This window comes from Bemisia tabaci, chromosome 5 (genome assembly GCF_918797505.1).
Source record: "Bemisia tabaci chromosome 5, PGI_BMITA_v3".
Taxonomy (NCBI): Eukaryota; Metazoa; Arthropoda; class Insecta; order Hemiptera; family Aleyrodidae; genus Bemisia; species Bemisia tabaci.
This window is the reverse complement of record NC_092797.1, coordinates 45,483,444-45,498,527: the sequence shown is the minus strand read 5'-3', so window position 1 is coordinate 45,498,527 and position 15,084 is coordinate 45,483,444. Positions and strand designations below refer to the sequence as shown.

The window sequence follows — 15,084 nt, the reverse complement described above, 5'->3', positions numbered from 1 at the left end:
AAACATAAAAAATCCCTGCTCTGATTATAACAGGCCTCTTGACAAGAAATTGATTAGGGTGCCACATAGCATGTATTCTTTTCAAAATTTTAAGAGAAAAACAAATTGCGTGACAGAAGGAAGTCTGAACATCAACTCCTAAACAATATATACAAGTTCACGATCAACATTGGGTGAATGGGTAAAATACAAATGAAGTCAATTGTATGTTCTAACTTCTGTTTGATCTGTCTTCAATATACATAGTCCAAATTTTGTTGGCCAGTTGATGTAAGGCTGAAAGTTGTGGTGAAAATGTCAGCATCGTTATTCGTTCGCTGATTAATGGTGGAACCATTGAGAAATTAAGGTTGGCTGACTGTCAAAAAAGCTAAACTTGCGCGTAGCTTGAGTTTATAACATAAAATTTTCCCTAATTAAAGTTACATTTAGTAGTTAGGTTCCACAATGTGTGGTCTACCATACACAAACAAGATTTTGGTCCTTGTTAGTGTCTTGTTCAGGAGTTGATATCTGAACTTTCTGCTGATCGTTTTCTACATAAGATTTTGAAGAGGAAACGTACTAGGGTGGACCGTTTTTTAACTTTTTTCGAAATTCCATGACGGCTAGTGCTAAAAAGTTGTGTTTTGGCATAAAAATAACGCTCAATTTTTTTCAGAATTTTTGGATGATGTTCTGAGCCCGTCCCGACGCCATCTTTGTTGCCAAATTTTCGATTTTTTCGAGAAATTTTAAAGACTCTGTTTAAGGCCGGGGAAACGCGTAGAATTAATCAAATTTTAATTTAAAATACTTTAAATATCATTTCAAGCGATACAGGTCAGGATAGGACACCCCCAACGCGCAGAGAATGCCTTAGGGGACGCAATCATGGACCCCGAAATCCCTTAAAAATGCGCTTAAATACTACCTATATTTTATGTTAATTTTCATTGATTCTATTTTGCTCATACTTTGTGTTATGACTAACAAAACTTATCAGTAGACTATGTCCTACTATTTTACGGCTTACGATGTAGAATTAGGGTGCAAAGGAGTGTTACAGGGATGCCATATCCCTCAGTAATGAAAAAATATTCACCGGGCTAGAATAGGCCTCTGATCCGTGGATATCACTGGACTAATGTTCCTGTCACCTGAACTGCTGAGTACTTCTTAGTACAGTATGCTCAGACTGATGGTAAGATATAATACAATTGAACACATAAGTAGTTCAATCTGGCAGTAGTGGGTGGCGGTTTCCATGCGCTTCGCGGATTGGAGGGTGGGTCACGGTGCCGGTTTTTTAAGGCGCTGAGCGCAGAAAAATTATTGTATATGACAGTTTTTCATCAACCTCAAAACAGGTGTGCCGAGATTGAGGAGGCGAATGTATCTCACATTGTGTAAGCAAATAATATACAATGGTTTTTTTAAGTCCTTAAAAACTGTTTTTGACAATTTACACTGTTGCCACAAGCACTCAAATACAGAACAAAAAATACACTAATTTTCTCCCGGGCTCGAGTAAATTTGGCAACAGTGTAAATTGTCAAAAATAGTTCTTAAGGGCTAAAAACATCTATTATTTTCTTACACGTTGTGAGATATATTAGTCTCCTCTACCTTGGAGGACCTCCTTTGAGGTTGATGAAATACTGTCAAATACGATAAGTTTGCTGGGCGCAGCGCCTCAAAACTAACTGTGCCTTGATCCATCCTACCCCGACCCCTGAGTCAAAAATGAAATTTTCTCGTTTAAATTAGGCTACAGGGTGTCTTCCGAAGACATGCCTAGGTTTGGAATAATTTGAACGCATTTTATAGCCGGAAAACGCAGTTCCGTGGATCGACTCATTTTCTTCCCATTTAAACCAATGTGATTTCTTCCGAAATTTTAATACAGCTTAGGGGGAATATATAGACTTCAGATAATATGCTGAGACAACAGAATTATCTTTTGGGGACAAAAAGGAATGAGAAAAAGCCCGGGGAGCAAGGTTTTGAGATGGTCGCCTCAAAACAGAACACCCTCCGAGGGTAGCTAACTTCGTTCCTCTAGGATCCGCGAAACGCATGGAAACCGCCACCCACTGCTGCCAGATTGAACTACTAATGTGTTGAATTGTATTATATCTTACCATCAGTCTGAGCATACTGTACTAAGAAGTACTCAGTTCAGGTGACAGGAACATTAGTCCAGTGATATCCACGGATCAGAGGCCTATTCTAGCCCGGTGAATATTTTTTCATTACTGAGGGATATGGCATCCCTGTAACACTCCTTTGCACCCTAATTCTACATCGTAAGCCGTAAAATAGTAGGACATAGTCTACTGATAAGTTTTGTTAGTCATAACACAAAGTATGAGCAAAATAGAATCAATGAAAATTAACATAAAATATAGGTAGTATTTAAGCGCATTTTTAAGGGATTTCGGGGTCCATGATTGCGTCCCCTAAGGCATTCTCTGCGCGTTGGGGGTGTCCTATCCTGACCTGTATCGCTTGAAATGATATTTAAAGTATTTTAAATTAAAATTTGATTAATTCTACGCGTTTCCCCGGCCTTAAACAGAGTCTTTAAAATTTCTCGAAAAAATCGAAAATTTGGCAACAAAGATGGCGTCGGGACGGGCTCAGGACATCATCCAAAAATTCTGAAAAAAATTGAGCGTTATTTTTATGCCAAAACACAACTTTTTAGCACTAGCCGTCTTGGAATTTCGAAAAAAGTTAAAAAACGGTCCACCCTAGAAACGTACTGTTCCTCTTGGTTTAGACCTTGTCTAGTGGCTAATTACTGTCAACACCAGAGAATACATACAAATGCTGCCGCGTAATTCATGAGGGCAGTATTTTAAGAGAATCAAGTTTCTGTACATGGAGCAACAAAGTTGGAGAATTAAAAAAATTGAGGGGGTCCAACTTGTGCAGAACATAATTTACAGAAGTTCAGGAGCAATAATTCTATTTGATCACTTGTATCTTAACTAGCTAAAATTGATGATTTTTCGAGATTCTCAAATTTCTCGTAGGAGTTCAATTATAAAGAGAATATACATAGAACATTTTATTCGGCATATAGATCCTTACACTGGTTGAACTATATTTCTTAGATATGGATGCATGAACTAGGGTCAGTATGACATGATTTCAGCTTCCTAAACCTCCTTTCATGCTTGATTTTCAAAACTGAAAACGGAACAAGATACATAATATGTAGTTTGAACCAGCCTGAGATTTTTTTCTCCATCATGATATATGCTATACCCACTGCATTTCCATTGGACAGCAAGAGATACAATCAAGCTGATATTGGATAAAATTTTATGCAAAGCGTTCCTCGAGCGCTTCAGAAATAAGCCTTAGAAATGCACCGAACATAATTCTGAAAAATATTGGTTTGCCATTTTTGAAAAGTGCTCGAAGAAAATTAAATTTTCAACTATTTCAATAACAGTCTTTGAATTAATATACAGCAAAGTTTTTCCTTCAACTTCCTGGAAGAGTTTTCGTTTTGGAGTTGATGTCACATATTGTACCACATAATGTTCATAATTAGTTTCCTTGGGTTATTACTTCATCGTTCTGTCTGACAAAAGGAGAGGATAAGACCCACCTGGAACTAATACTTTACTCAACAAACTTTCATTTCAGTGCTAGAAAAGTTAATTTCAAGTCTTAATTTATCAGGAATCAGCGGGTGGAATGTTTTATTTCAGCAGCAGCTGTTACTTGAAAAAGAACATCCTAACAAGCTATCATCTTAAAATCGAATGCTTCAGATTGTGAAACAAACGACACAATTATGCGCGCATTACTAATCATATGGAGGTATACAAATTTTTTTCATAATTGGGGGTGGTACCCAAGTTAAGGAATACAACTTTAAATGTATTTTATCTTTCTTACTGAATATTGTCCAATAGTTTGACAGACATTCTCACTTTTTAAAAAACACCTTGAGGTTTAAAAATAATGATTCTTGGTGATTAGACAACGTTTTTTTGCCTACATTTTCTCAAACAAAATGAAATGTATAATGAAAAAGAAGAGAAAAGGAAATTGCCGATTCACGACGAAAGTTAAAAGTTGTGATACAACTTATGAAAATTCTTGCACGTATTTCATTTCTTGAAAGAAAAACAAAAAAGCAATACGGCATAAAAGTTATACTCGGATGAAACATTAAAAATGAACCAGGGAAAATTTGAAGCCACAATACTGATTTGTATTTATTTTAAAAAATAAAAATGTGCACTAATTTTGAAATGTTGCATTTGAAATGTTTTTTTTTTTTAAATTGTAATACTGAACTGATTGGGATGGTTAAACTACCAAGATAAAATTGACACAGGACATTCGATACCATAATGATCATTCTGGGAGCAACAGTAAACTCTTTTTGATTAATTTTTTTCTTTGCGAATGTTCATGTCATTAATAGGTCATTAAATAATTACACAATCAATACAAAGATGATTGCCGCAAGCTTTATTATCTGCTGAATCGATTAAAAAAATGTTTTTGATAAAAATTCAGTATCTCATAAACTATTAAGTGACACTCTATAAGTCTTAAGAATTTAGCAGGGGACCAGTTTGATTACTCCCCCATTGAACGATAATTGGATTGCATTTTGCAAAAAAGAACCACTAGCATTGCAATGTTGCTAAGATTGTGCAACTTCTGTAGTCCTGGAGGAAAACCCCGATTATCCCATAATAGTTTCTATTTTACTCGCTAAAAACTGTAAATTTAAGACAAAAATTACCATCTAAATTTCATAGTTTTTCACGCTTTCCGCAATTTTATTGCAAAAGATGAAGTTGCACAATCTTTGCATCATTGCAATGCTAGTGGTTCCTTTTTGCAAAATGCAATCCAATTAATAAAAGACAACAAAAAAATGAATGATGAGCATTGACTTGAAAGTATTTTCCAGGCCCAGGTGAAAATCAACTGGTAGATTGATAAAAATGTTTACCCATGAATAAATGTATTAGATGCACGTTTTATAACTCCAGGTTAAACAATCATATCATTTATGAATCCAGTTAAAATAGAAACAGGAATGCAATTTGGAGAAGCGTTAAGTGCTGAGCAACGAGCCTGTTTCATCGTTATTTCGGCTAAATAGTGCCTTTCTTGCCAACATGTTGATCAAGAGGATTAATTATTACGCTTGGAAAGTGATTGACAAATCTATTTATCAAATAATGGAAACGATCAAAATAGATCTGATCGCCAAAATCCAAACTCGTCCATTCTCAAAAAGTGTTTTCCTTTAAAGGGTGCAAAAATCCACCGAACTTTTGTTTGATGCATCATCTTCTGTTATACATATAGTTAGCTAAGGATAAATTTTGTTTCTTACACATAGGAATGAATGTATTTTGAGATATGACGAGTTTTCAATTGACTGCTTGTTTCATCTTCACTCAGAGAGCTCACTGACTTCCTGGGAGAAATTTGAGAACCTCGTAATTACAGGGTTGTAACTACGCACATCACAAAAAAAAAATTGTAGCAAAATGAGTTGCACTCGAAATATATTATTTATCTGCGGTAGTACAGATCATTATCAACTTCTATTTGAAGTGGCGAATCTATGTCGAACCGGTCTTCCTTCAACCGTGAAACTTTGTTCATCTTTCTGTTGCGAAGCTTCTCCCGGAGATCAGTTATTCCACCCAGTGGGGGGTCCCGTCGCACATCATGGAAGCGCCCTTCCCGGCGTTGTGCGCCATCACGCCGATCATTCAGTCGTTTGGGCTTGAAGCGGTTTGTTGACAACTTATTATTCCTTGAATTCTTTATCGTAAATCTTAAGTCTCTGACGTGGGGCTGCCGCACTGCTGGCATCGAAACGCAATGTACTGCACTTCGTTGTTTTATGGGGAGATCGAAGTCATCCTCTTCATCGTCGTAATTTGTACTAAACTCAGAGAGGACTCTTTGTCTATCACGACTTTGAGCACCTTGCAGAACTGACTTCCGTGATTTGCTGACTTTGACTTTCTTCCTAGCGACCTTCTCCGTGTCCGATTCACTATCACTACTCGAAGAACTGCTGCTGGAGCTAGAACTACCACTAGAACTAGAACTGCTACTACTATCACTACTTGAACTGCTGCTACCCGAACTACTACTACTGGAGGAACTATCGCTGCTTGAACCGCTACTACTAGAACTGCTACTCGAGTCACTGGAGCTTTCATCATCCGAACTGGAGTCTGAGCTTGAGTTTGAAGATTCTACTTTGCGCTTTTTGATTTTCTTGCGTCTCACTGCTTTGCGAGTCGGCCTTTTCCTCTGGACAGGCGAGACGACTCTCGTGATCTGCAACGTTGACGGGGAATCCTCCTCCAAGTCCTCTTCTTCCTCCTCAATTGGAGCGGAATCACTGACTACCGCTTCTGTCACTCCTTCGTTATCACTGATTGATGAGCCTCGTTCGACCTTGATCTGAAGAGGGGCAATTTCTAGAACTTCTTTTCCACCCAGTCTGCTCATGACGTTGGATCTCCGGCTGAAATAAGAAGGAACCAACAAATGATTAGGTAATTTTTATTTTTACAGTGCTCATACATGGAAAATAAAAATTGAAAGAACAGAAAGATCCCTAGAGCTAACAGACAGTGACAGAAAGAAAGCCTAGCTTATTTTGGTCCATATTTTCCTGGTGGAATTTCACCAACCTTGTTTCTAGGTTTGTTTTTCTTGGTATTAGACATCTTGCCGGCAATCTTCCAGAAAAAAATCATGCATGAAATACATGATGCCCTGAACTTCTCCGGAGCTAGGAGAGCTGAGAAAAAATTCATTCAAAATCTCTCATTAATTACATATATTCCAGATTGTTGGACTATTTTTACATTACCTAGAGACAATTTGAGACTTCAACCAGTGTCCTGACAACGGTAGTAAATTTAACTTTTTTAAAATCACCATTTTCTTTGAGAAGTGACTTTTATTTTGCTTAATTATTGGCTGCTGGGTGGTGTAATAAACATTGTGCATGGTATATGTTACAAATATTTCCTTGTTTACATCTGACATCAAAAAATTTGACTAAATGGGAGAAAAAAATATCCGAAGACAAATGATTTATAAAAATTTCGCAAAACGAACCTGGGTTTCAAAACCCTGCGAGGTGCTGAAGCTTCATCATCAGCATGCATCCTCATCCTGGGAGCTCTAATCCGTGATCTCCATTCTTCTCCGTCTTCAGAAACGATTCCAAGTTTAGTTGAGAGTGGAGAATGTTTGGGAAGCTCTGCGAAGAAATTGTCTTCTTCTTTTTTCTCAGGTGGAACTGTAAGTAAATTTTTCAAGTTGAGAATTTTGGACATTGAAATCAAAAACTGTGCAGGCAAGCTAGCGTGAAGCTACAGGTGAACTGAGCAATATATTCTGTCACTAACGGCAACTTAGGCAGTTGTAAACCTACAATGCATAGCTGAAAGAGCTTCTTGTTTAATAATTTACTTTCTATTGATGATAAATATTTTCACAAGTCATAGGTGTGTTGAAAGAGAGAAAAAGTTTTTTCATTTCAATCAAGTAATATAACAATTTTTTAAATTTGCAATGCTTTAGGAAAAAAAAAAAAAGTGGAGGGAAAATGGGCATAAAATAACATTCTTACAGTTCTTCACTGGATATTTAGTCCGGTCGAACATTCCCCATGTGTAAGCTATGCTACTCCATGGATTACCCGTTTTACTCAACAGTTTTGCCCTTGCGTCGGTAGCTGCTACCTCATCGCCAACATCGTAATGTGGTCTTCTGAACATTCGTTCATTTCCAAACGGCGGCTGACGATGACTTGAGATCATGCCTGAAAAACACAGAGCAAGATACATTTTTCAAAATTTGATGAGTAATAATAAAAAAAAATAGCATTTTTTGAGAAGTTGTAGTAGGTTATAAGAACTGAATGAAGACTCAAGTTCATGTTTAAAGTTTGTAAATTGAACCACTTACTGTGTTACACTGCCAGTCATACCATGTCACAAGATTGTGTGCAGATGAAATCAAAGACTTTGAGCACATACAAATATTTCAGGAACTCATATGATAACATACAGAAACCATCTTTTGAAACTTAATTTCATGATAAAATAGGAGAGAAAGCGGTTGATGCGTTGATTACCAAACTGAGATAAAAATACAGAGATATTACAAGTACGATTCAGATTTGCATGAGCTCTCACAAGGACCATTGCAGAAATTTTACATTTGAAAGTCCAATACCACAAATTTTCATGAAATTTTCCATCTCGGCTTTCAAAGATGAGTGACGACATGATTCATATAGACCATCACAGTCTGTACGGTCAATGACACGGAAACTTATTTCACCATTTGTGGTAAGAATGAAGCTGTCAGTGTTTTTGTTATGAAGCATAGATATAGACAGATGTGATGTCAGCAGAAGAGAGCAGTACTTACCAGTGACAGATCTGGGTCCTGTTTTTCAGTTTTACCACCATCTAATTTTCCCAAAAATGTTCTAATGGCTGTTGTGCAATTTAAATAATTTTCAAATAATTTTGCCCAAAATTTGGAAAAGCATGTTGCAAACTGCACAGAATGGGTGCTTAAGAGTTGATTTCACACTGTTTTTACACACCCATTGAGACTTTTGCGAGATTTCATCGGAGGAGAGCCAATTTACTTGGCTGCATCTTTTACATGCAAAAGACCCGTTGCGACACTTAAAAATGTAGGATTATGTTTTATTTTCCTCAAAGGAAAATTAATGCAAATTTTTCCTTCCGATTTTGAGTGATTTTTGTAAATAGAAATGTTGAGCAAAATTCACAGGAAATTTCAATAGAAACTGTTGGTTGATTTTCCTTCGAAGAAATAAAACATAAGTGAAGACTTACAGTCTCGCAATCTGAGATCCACACTTTTTTACTTTAACTATCATTAAGATGGCATTGCTGTGGATTGATATGATATGACAGCCAACATGTTAAAGGAATACTTAAAAGTAATTGACATAAAGAGGGAGAGAAATTTTTACCGAATTTATTGATGTAGTCATTGTTCTTGATGTTGTTCATGACTTTCTTATCAGCAAATGTGGCAAAACGAAGGAAAATGGAGTCTGATTTTGGGCAATCTTTGCCTTTCCTCCAAATACCAGGTGGAACAGTTGTCTTTAGGTCGGACACTTTCACCGCGTCTTTGTCTTCATCCTGAAAAACCAAAGGCATTATAGAAAGTGGAATATTCGCTGCATAGCGAGCACATAATTAGAGTTATTTTTCTCCATTATCCCCCCCCTCCCTATAAGTAGCCTCCAGAACTAAGCAGATGCTTTCTCCCCCATACACTCTTCTTTATGCCCCTAAGGGATATACCTAATGGAAGACGCTGCAGTGTCTTCTCAGCGCGCTGTACGAACCTTTAAATATTGCCGTACTCTTTTGCAGAAACCTTGACTACAGGGGTAAAAATCTTACACATTGTTCCTCTAATATTTTCAGAATATTTGCAATTTAATGCTAAGAGCCTAAAACTTTCCAGGAAAAATATTCAGGAGTTCTCAAAAAAAAAAAAAAAAAAATGTCAGACCTAACATCTGAATTTTTAGGTATGTACCATTTTTTTGTAGCATGGCTGACTGAATTAAAGAGGGTTGGCAATCCTTACTTAATACAAAGCTTCATTGAAATAGGTTACAAGAAGGCATGTCCTTGCGTTGACCAACAGAAGAAAAATAATCTGATGAGTTTATTCGTATTTTGTCACCTTCCAGCTAAAGTACCACGAGCGCCATTTACGCTGAGACGCTATATTGCTGAATTTCTCAATATTGTTTTAATTTCTTCTTTAAAACTTTTGCACATGCTTTTATGAAATATTCAGGGATTAATTTTGATGACAAAAGAAATATTATTTAAAATTTTACAATGACTCTGTTTAACATTTATAGCATAAAAAATTGGAAAAGTCTCAGAAATTTGGCAACATAGTGCCTGAGAGCAAATGGTGCTTGTGATTCTTCGGCTTGTAGGTGATGATTTTTTTTTTACAGCAAAGATGGAGCTAAGAATGTCCATTTATCTTAACAGTTGGATATTTGGACAGAGTTTTAATTTACCTTTTTATTACTACTTGGAGCTATTTCAGTATCAGATAAAAATTCTTCGTTATATTTTATGGTTCCGTTTGATCTTGAGTCAGTGATAATTTTCTTTGAGGTTTCCATGAGGGCTCGAGCCGCTGTAATTTCCTCTATCCACACAACATTACCTGCAAACATTAGAATGAGTATTAAGTCTAGATACAGCTTAAAGAATAAGTGAATAAAAAGTAGGCATGCTCTTTCCCTTAAAAAATTTCGAGATAGAATAAAGGACCTATTTTTCTACAACTTGCATATTCTATAATTCTCTATCTTTTGTCTCTTTAAAATTTGGTCTTTAAAGAGGTTTAAAAAAGCTATTACTTAATTAATTATGCATTTATCTGTTCATTCATAATTTATCTTATGAAATAGTGCATGACTCAATAAGTGTCTTCTACTTAATCTAAAATTTTTGGAAAGATGACAAAAAATAGAGAAAGATTCTTCATAGGCTTATCTCATTTGATGATTTGACTGTATAATCAAGATTTGATTACAAGAGAGATAGAGACTGAATTCCTAGGTGCATCAATGTGACTTTAAAATAGATCTCCATTACTTAAAATTTAAAACTTATGTACCCACAGGGTTGCTTCCTTGTACAAGCCACGCTTTCTCACAAATTTTAAATTCTACAAGTTTACTCCAAAGTTTGTTTGTTTGCTTGCAATGATTATAATAGGCAGAATTCGAAACTTAAAATATTAAGGCAGTCCAAAATTTGACTGCCAACTACTGTGAGGAGTCAAACATTTCCCATATTTTAATGGAAATCTCTCAAATATACCTTTTGTTTCCTATGGTTTTTTGCCCAAATTGAATAGCTTGTTTTCCTAATAGTTGAACACACTGCTACTGTGATGTAAGCATTACTTTAGAAATTTTTGACAAGGGCCACAATTGTTTGCAACTAAATAAAATTTATTGTCAAATAACATTGTATTTAAAATTCGAATGAAACATACAAAAGAAAAAGAACCTCTGATAAAAGGCTCCTACACCTACAAGCCAAAACTTTTGACTTTTTAGCAAAACTTTCACTTTGTTAGTTTTTCTTTTAATTAAGCTGAATTTTGCAAGACTAGGAACAAATTGTTCACTTCTAGAGATGCAAATTATGGGGAAAGACACTCTACATTGGACTCTACGTACGGACCTTCACGTTGCCTGTACTCTTTCAAATGGCACCAGCTGAAAATCATCAAGCTACGTTCAAAATTCCCTGACTTTCCATGCTTTCTAGACTGACAGAAAAAAAGGAAGGAACAAAACAAAACTAGACATTCTTTCCTACATTGACTTCTATACAGTGTAGAAAATTTCTGACTTCCTTCACCTAAAATTATCAACATGGACTTAGCCTGAAAGAGTAGACAGTTTTTACCCTCCAGCGAAACCTAGAGTCTATACAGCTTTGCCGCACGACTAAAAATCAATGAACTTACATGAACTATCTTTGATCCACTCTACTGCAATGGGTGCATACTCTTTGAAATAATCAAACACATCCTGGGTGTTCATGTTTTCAGTTCCTTCCATGTGGATTGTATTCAGTCTGAATAGTTTGTCATGAGGATCAACTCCCATGCTGTGGAACAAAAAGAAAAGAAAAAAATAATAATAAAAATTAAAGGTCAGTTTAACATTTAAAAAGGGGTTTCAAAATGGGGATGAAAAAGAGGAATTCAAATTTTGTTAGCGAAAATCAATTATCAAAATCTGAATAAATTTTGGAACACACCAGAAAATTGTAACACCATTAATCGACTAATTCTGCTGATATTTCTCATGAAAAAGAAGTTGTTCAGATAGGTTGTGTTTTTTTTATCTTAATCTTTTCCTATTCTTAAAAAGTTCCTGACACACCATACTTTTCTCATATTTCAAGTGATTCATTGCTGGCATTTCTTAAAATTGCTACTTTAAGTAGATGGTTTCCAGGAAAATGTACAATATCTCTTCTGATTTTGTCACAGTTTATAGTTCCTTGAGGAGAAGATATTTAGTCAAAGTTCTCATATGTGAATATTTTGACAAGGTCCAAAAGATTCCCATTTACTATTGAGGACCTCTTAAAAAAGAAGATGTTTGAAATACCTTTCATAGAGGTTGCGTATTTTTTTACTCAAAATTGGTCTTGGCTCAGATGGGTCCAGTCCAAAACGTTTCGCTCGTTCTTCTAATTTGGCAGCATCAGGTTCTTCCGCTTCCTCAAGGATCGTTGTAAAACCTCTGAAATTTCGGTTGGATTCAGTTGGGGTTTTCGCATTCTGAAAACAGAAAATGTTAGCTGTGAGAGAATGGTGTATAAATTTCTGGCTGATGGATAAAATTATCATCTAACGTCCAATCACATGTCAATCAGTCTAACAATAAATCAGATATAACATTTTCAAAATAGACTTAAGGCGCAAAGTTAAAATGGACCTAACTGACTTGAGGGATGTGAGGATTATTGAAGTTACGATGAGGACAAGAAAAAAGTTAGGAGAGGAAACAGAGTACAGCAGTAGTGATAAAATAGATAGACTATCGTTGTATGAGGGGATGGGAGACTATGCAGTATTTGGTGGTGAACGTTGGAAACACCTGGAATTAAATGGATTTAAAATTAAATTAAGGGGAGAGAGGAAATTATAAAATTCTGAGTGCACAAGTGGAGATGGTGTTATAACCCCCCGAGTGTTACGAATAGAAGGAGTTTTGTTAGTAAGGAATGAGGCGTTTACAGCCAAAACTGGCTATCTCCATTGCCCTGTCTAGAAATTGTGCAATCCTCTACTTTTCAGCTGGGAGCAACCAAAACTTCTGTCTGTTTTCAACATTTTTCTAAATTTCTTGCTTGATAACAGACAATTCACAAGAAAACAAAAATATGGAGGCTTCATTGTTCTTTCAATCTTAAACTAATAATGATTGCACAATTTTTAGACAAGGCAATGAAGATTGCCGGTTTTGGTTCTGGATGCTTCAAATGAAAGAAAGGGGTGCAGGTAGGATACTTCTTCATCAATTGGTCCTTAGGGACTGGCTGAGAAAAAAAAAAAAATTAAGTAAAATAAAAAGAAAAGTTTATTTCTCTTTCATCACAAGATCTTAAATCTTATGAATAGTTGACTTACATTAGGCTGAACAGGAGAATCAGGCCCTCCTGAGTCCCAAATCTCTCCTTCCTCAGATACTTGTCCTTCTTCTTCTTCTGAATCAATTCCATCCATGGGATTGGCTGGTTCTTCAACCATATCCACATCCATGCGATTTTCATCGTCAACTTCCAACTTGACATTTCGAATCATAGTCGATTCACTGCTAGGTAGAGTCATCTTGTTTATTGAGAAGGTCGCGTTGGATCTAAGATATCTTCAGCTCTGGATTATTAGGTATGCCAATTCTTTTTGATGCATCTGAATGAAAAACAAATGAAAAAAAAAATTAGAAGAGAGCTAACGCTAATTCACCCTGTTCTGCAGAGAATGTCATGAGCATCAAAACGTTAAATACACGAGAGACATTACTAGAGATCTTATTCGGGTAGGTAACAGCAGGGGTGTCAAACCGTCCTGACTACCTGATCAGAACGGAGGAAAACAAAGAAACACATTCAGATTTCAGTTTTAGGAAAAAAAAATGTCCAACATTTTAGAGATTAAGCCTGCCTTTATGAAGAAAAATGTTTTGACCCTAATATCTATTAATTATTGGGGGGGGGGGGGGTGCTTGCGAATATTATTTAAAAATGGGGGATGCTTAGAACTTTCAGCACCCTCTGATACTTAAATGTAGATACCTAAGGGGTCTTCGACATACACAACTAGGTTTAGGTAAATGAATATAGTACTTGAGTTAGTCTTCTCCGAGGAAGCGAATTAAAATTTGGAAATTTTCAATATGGTAATCTCTGACTACTTCAAGAGCTCATAGTAATGCATACTCTGAGGCAAAGTACCTTTAGATGACTGGTGCGGATAATGGTGCTTTGTTTTCACATCTTGCAAAAAGAAAGTGACAAATACTCATAGAAAAAGGGCACAAGATGTATCACACAAGTGAAGGTCATGACGACTTGCGTGATGGCAGGAAAAAAGAGGTAGGCTAAGATGTTGATGTACAGGGTACATATTGAAATTCTTCACTTTGGCATGAGCTCTTCAATAATTCGAGTTCCTAGATTTCTCAAGTAACTATAATGAAGTATTGGTACTAAATAAACTGCATTCCTCATGGATAAAAGTGGTTGAGTACCAGTTCAAAAGCCTTCTCGTAGAGTTGAATTCCTTTCTGAAGCTGTTGGTATAGCGCCAAAGATATACAACCAATGATAATACTTGAATTAAAATCAAGAAATCTAACTGACCTAGAGCAGGATTTCGGAATCTAGGAGGCAAAATAAATTGGAGGAAGTGAGATTGTGAAAAAATGCTTGCGTTCGTTGCCTGACGGGTGAGCATTGGGGTTAGGACTTACCACAGCAATGCAAATCACAGCAGATTTATCACAATAAAATTTGCTTAACTTAGGGATGGCGAAATTTGGAGGGGTAATAGCAAAATATAAAATTTAGTTTACTCGAAATAACAAGGCTGCTGTAATTCTTAAGGAAAATAACTATAAAAAATAAAAAAGCATTGTGCCATAACCTAAAAGATGTATGTACCTTACTGTTCGTGAAGCAGGTGAAGATGGTAAATCCGAAAGCAAATGTTAACCAACATTTAAAATTAAAACTTAAAACTAAACTACACAAAATTGTAAACACAGAAATTCGATAAGGAAAACTTTAAGGGTAAGGTTGCAAGAAACAGCAATCCTTTTTGCTAGTCAATCGAGTCAAAAAAACATCTAACGCAGGACGCAGGGTCAACTGATGACGTCAGAACGGAAGTTGAAATCCAACGCGATAGGTCGACCTTCGTCGTTTCATTTGTTTTATTTTTCCAATGACGTCAGTCAGA

At 36.1% G+C, this 15,084-nt stretch overlaps 1 protein-coding gene across 1 annotated transcript; it reads right to left on the bottom strand.

Moving 5' to 3' along the window:
- Positions 1–4,456: 4,456 nt before the first annotated feature.
- Positions 4,457–14,984, bottom strand: LOC109031364 (uncharacterized). Its single transcript, XM_019042836.2, has 9 exons — positions 14,787–14,984; positions 13,255–13,536; positions 12,230–12,402; positions 11,578–11,720; positions 10,106–10,257; positions 9,023–9,197; positions 7,637–7,828; positions 7,120–7,303; positions 4,457–6,517 (listed from the first exon to the last, which is right to left on the bottom strand). Exons 2-9 carry the CDS (start codon positions 13,453–13,455, stop codon positions 5,545–5,547), a joined length of 2,193 nt encoding a protein of 730 aa, XP_018898381.2. The 5' UTR covers positions 13,456–13,536; positions 14,787–14,984; the 3' UTR covers positions 4,457–5,544.
- Between the last annotated feature and the right edge of the window lie 100 nt (positions 14,985–15,084).

Bases quoted from the DNA above. Each gene is read 5' to 3' on its own strand.
- LOC109031364 (XM_019042836.2), bottom strand. From the start codon at position 13,455: ATGACTCTACCTAGCAGTGAATCGACTATGATTCGAAATGTCAAGTTG. The intron at 9,198-10,105 runs GTAAATTAAAAC...TTGGTTTTTCAG, and splicing joins CTCCAAGTAGTAATAAAAAG to GATGAAGACAAAGACGCGGT. The intron at 7,304-7,636 runs GTAAGAATGTTA...ATTTACTTACAG, and splicing joins TAAATATCCAGTGAAGAACT to TTCCACCTGAGAAAAAAGAA.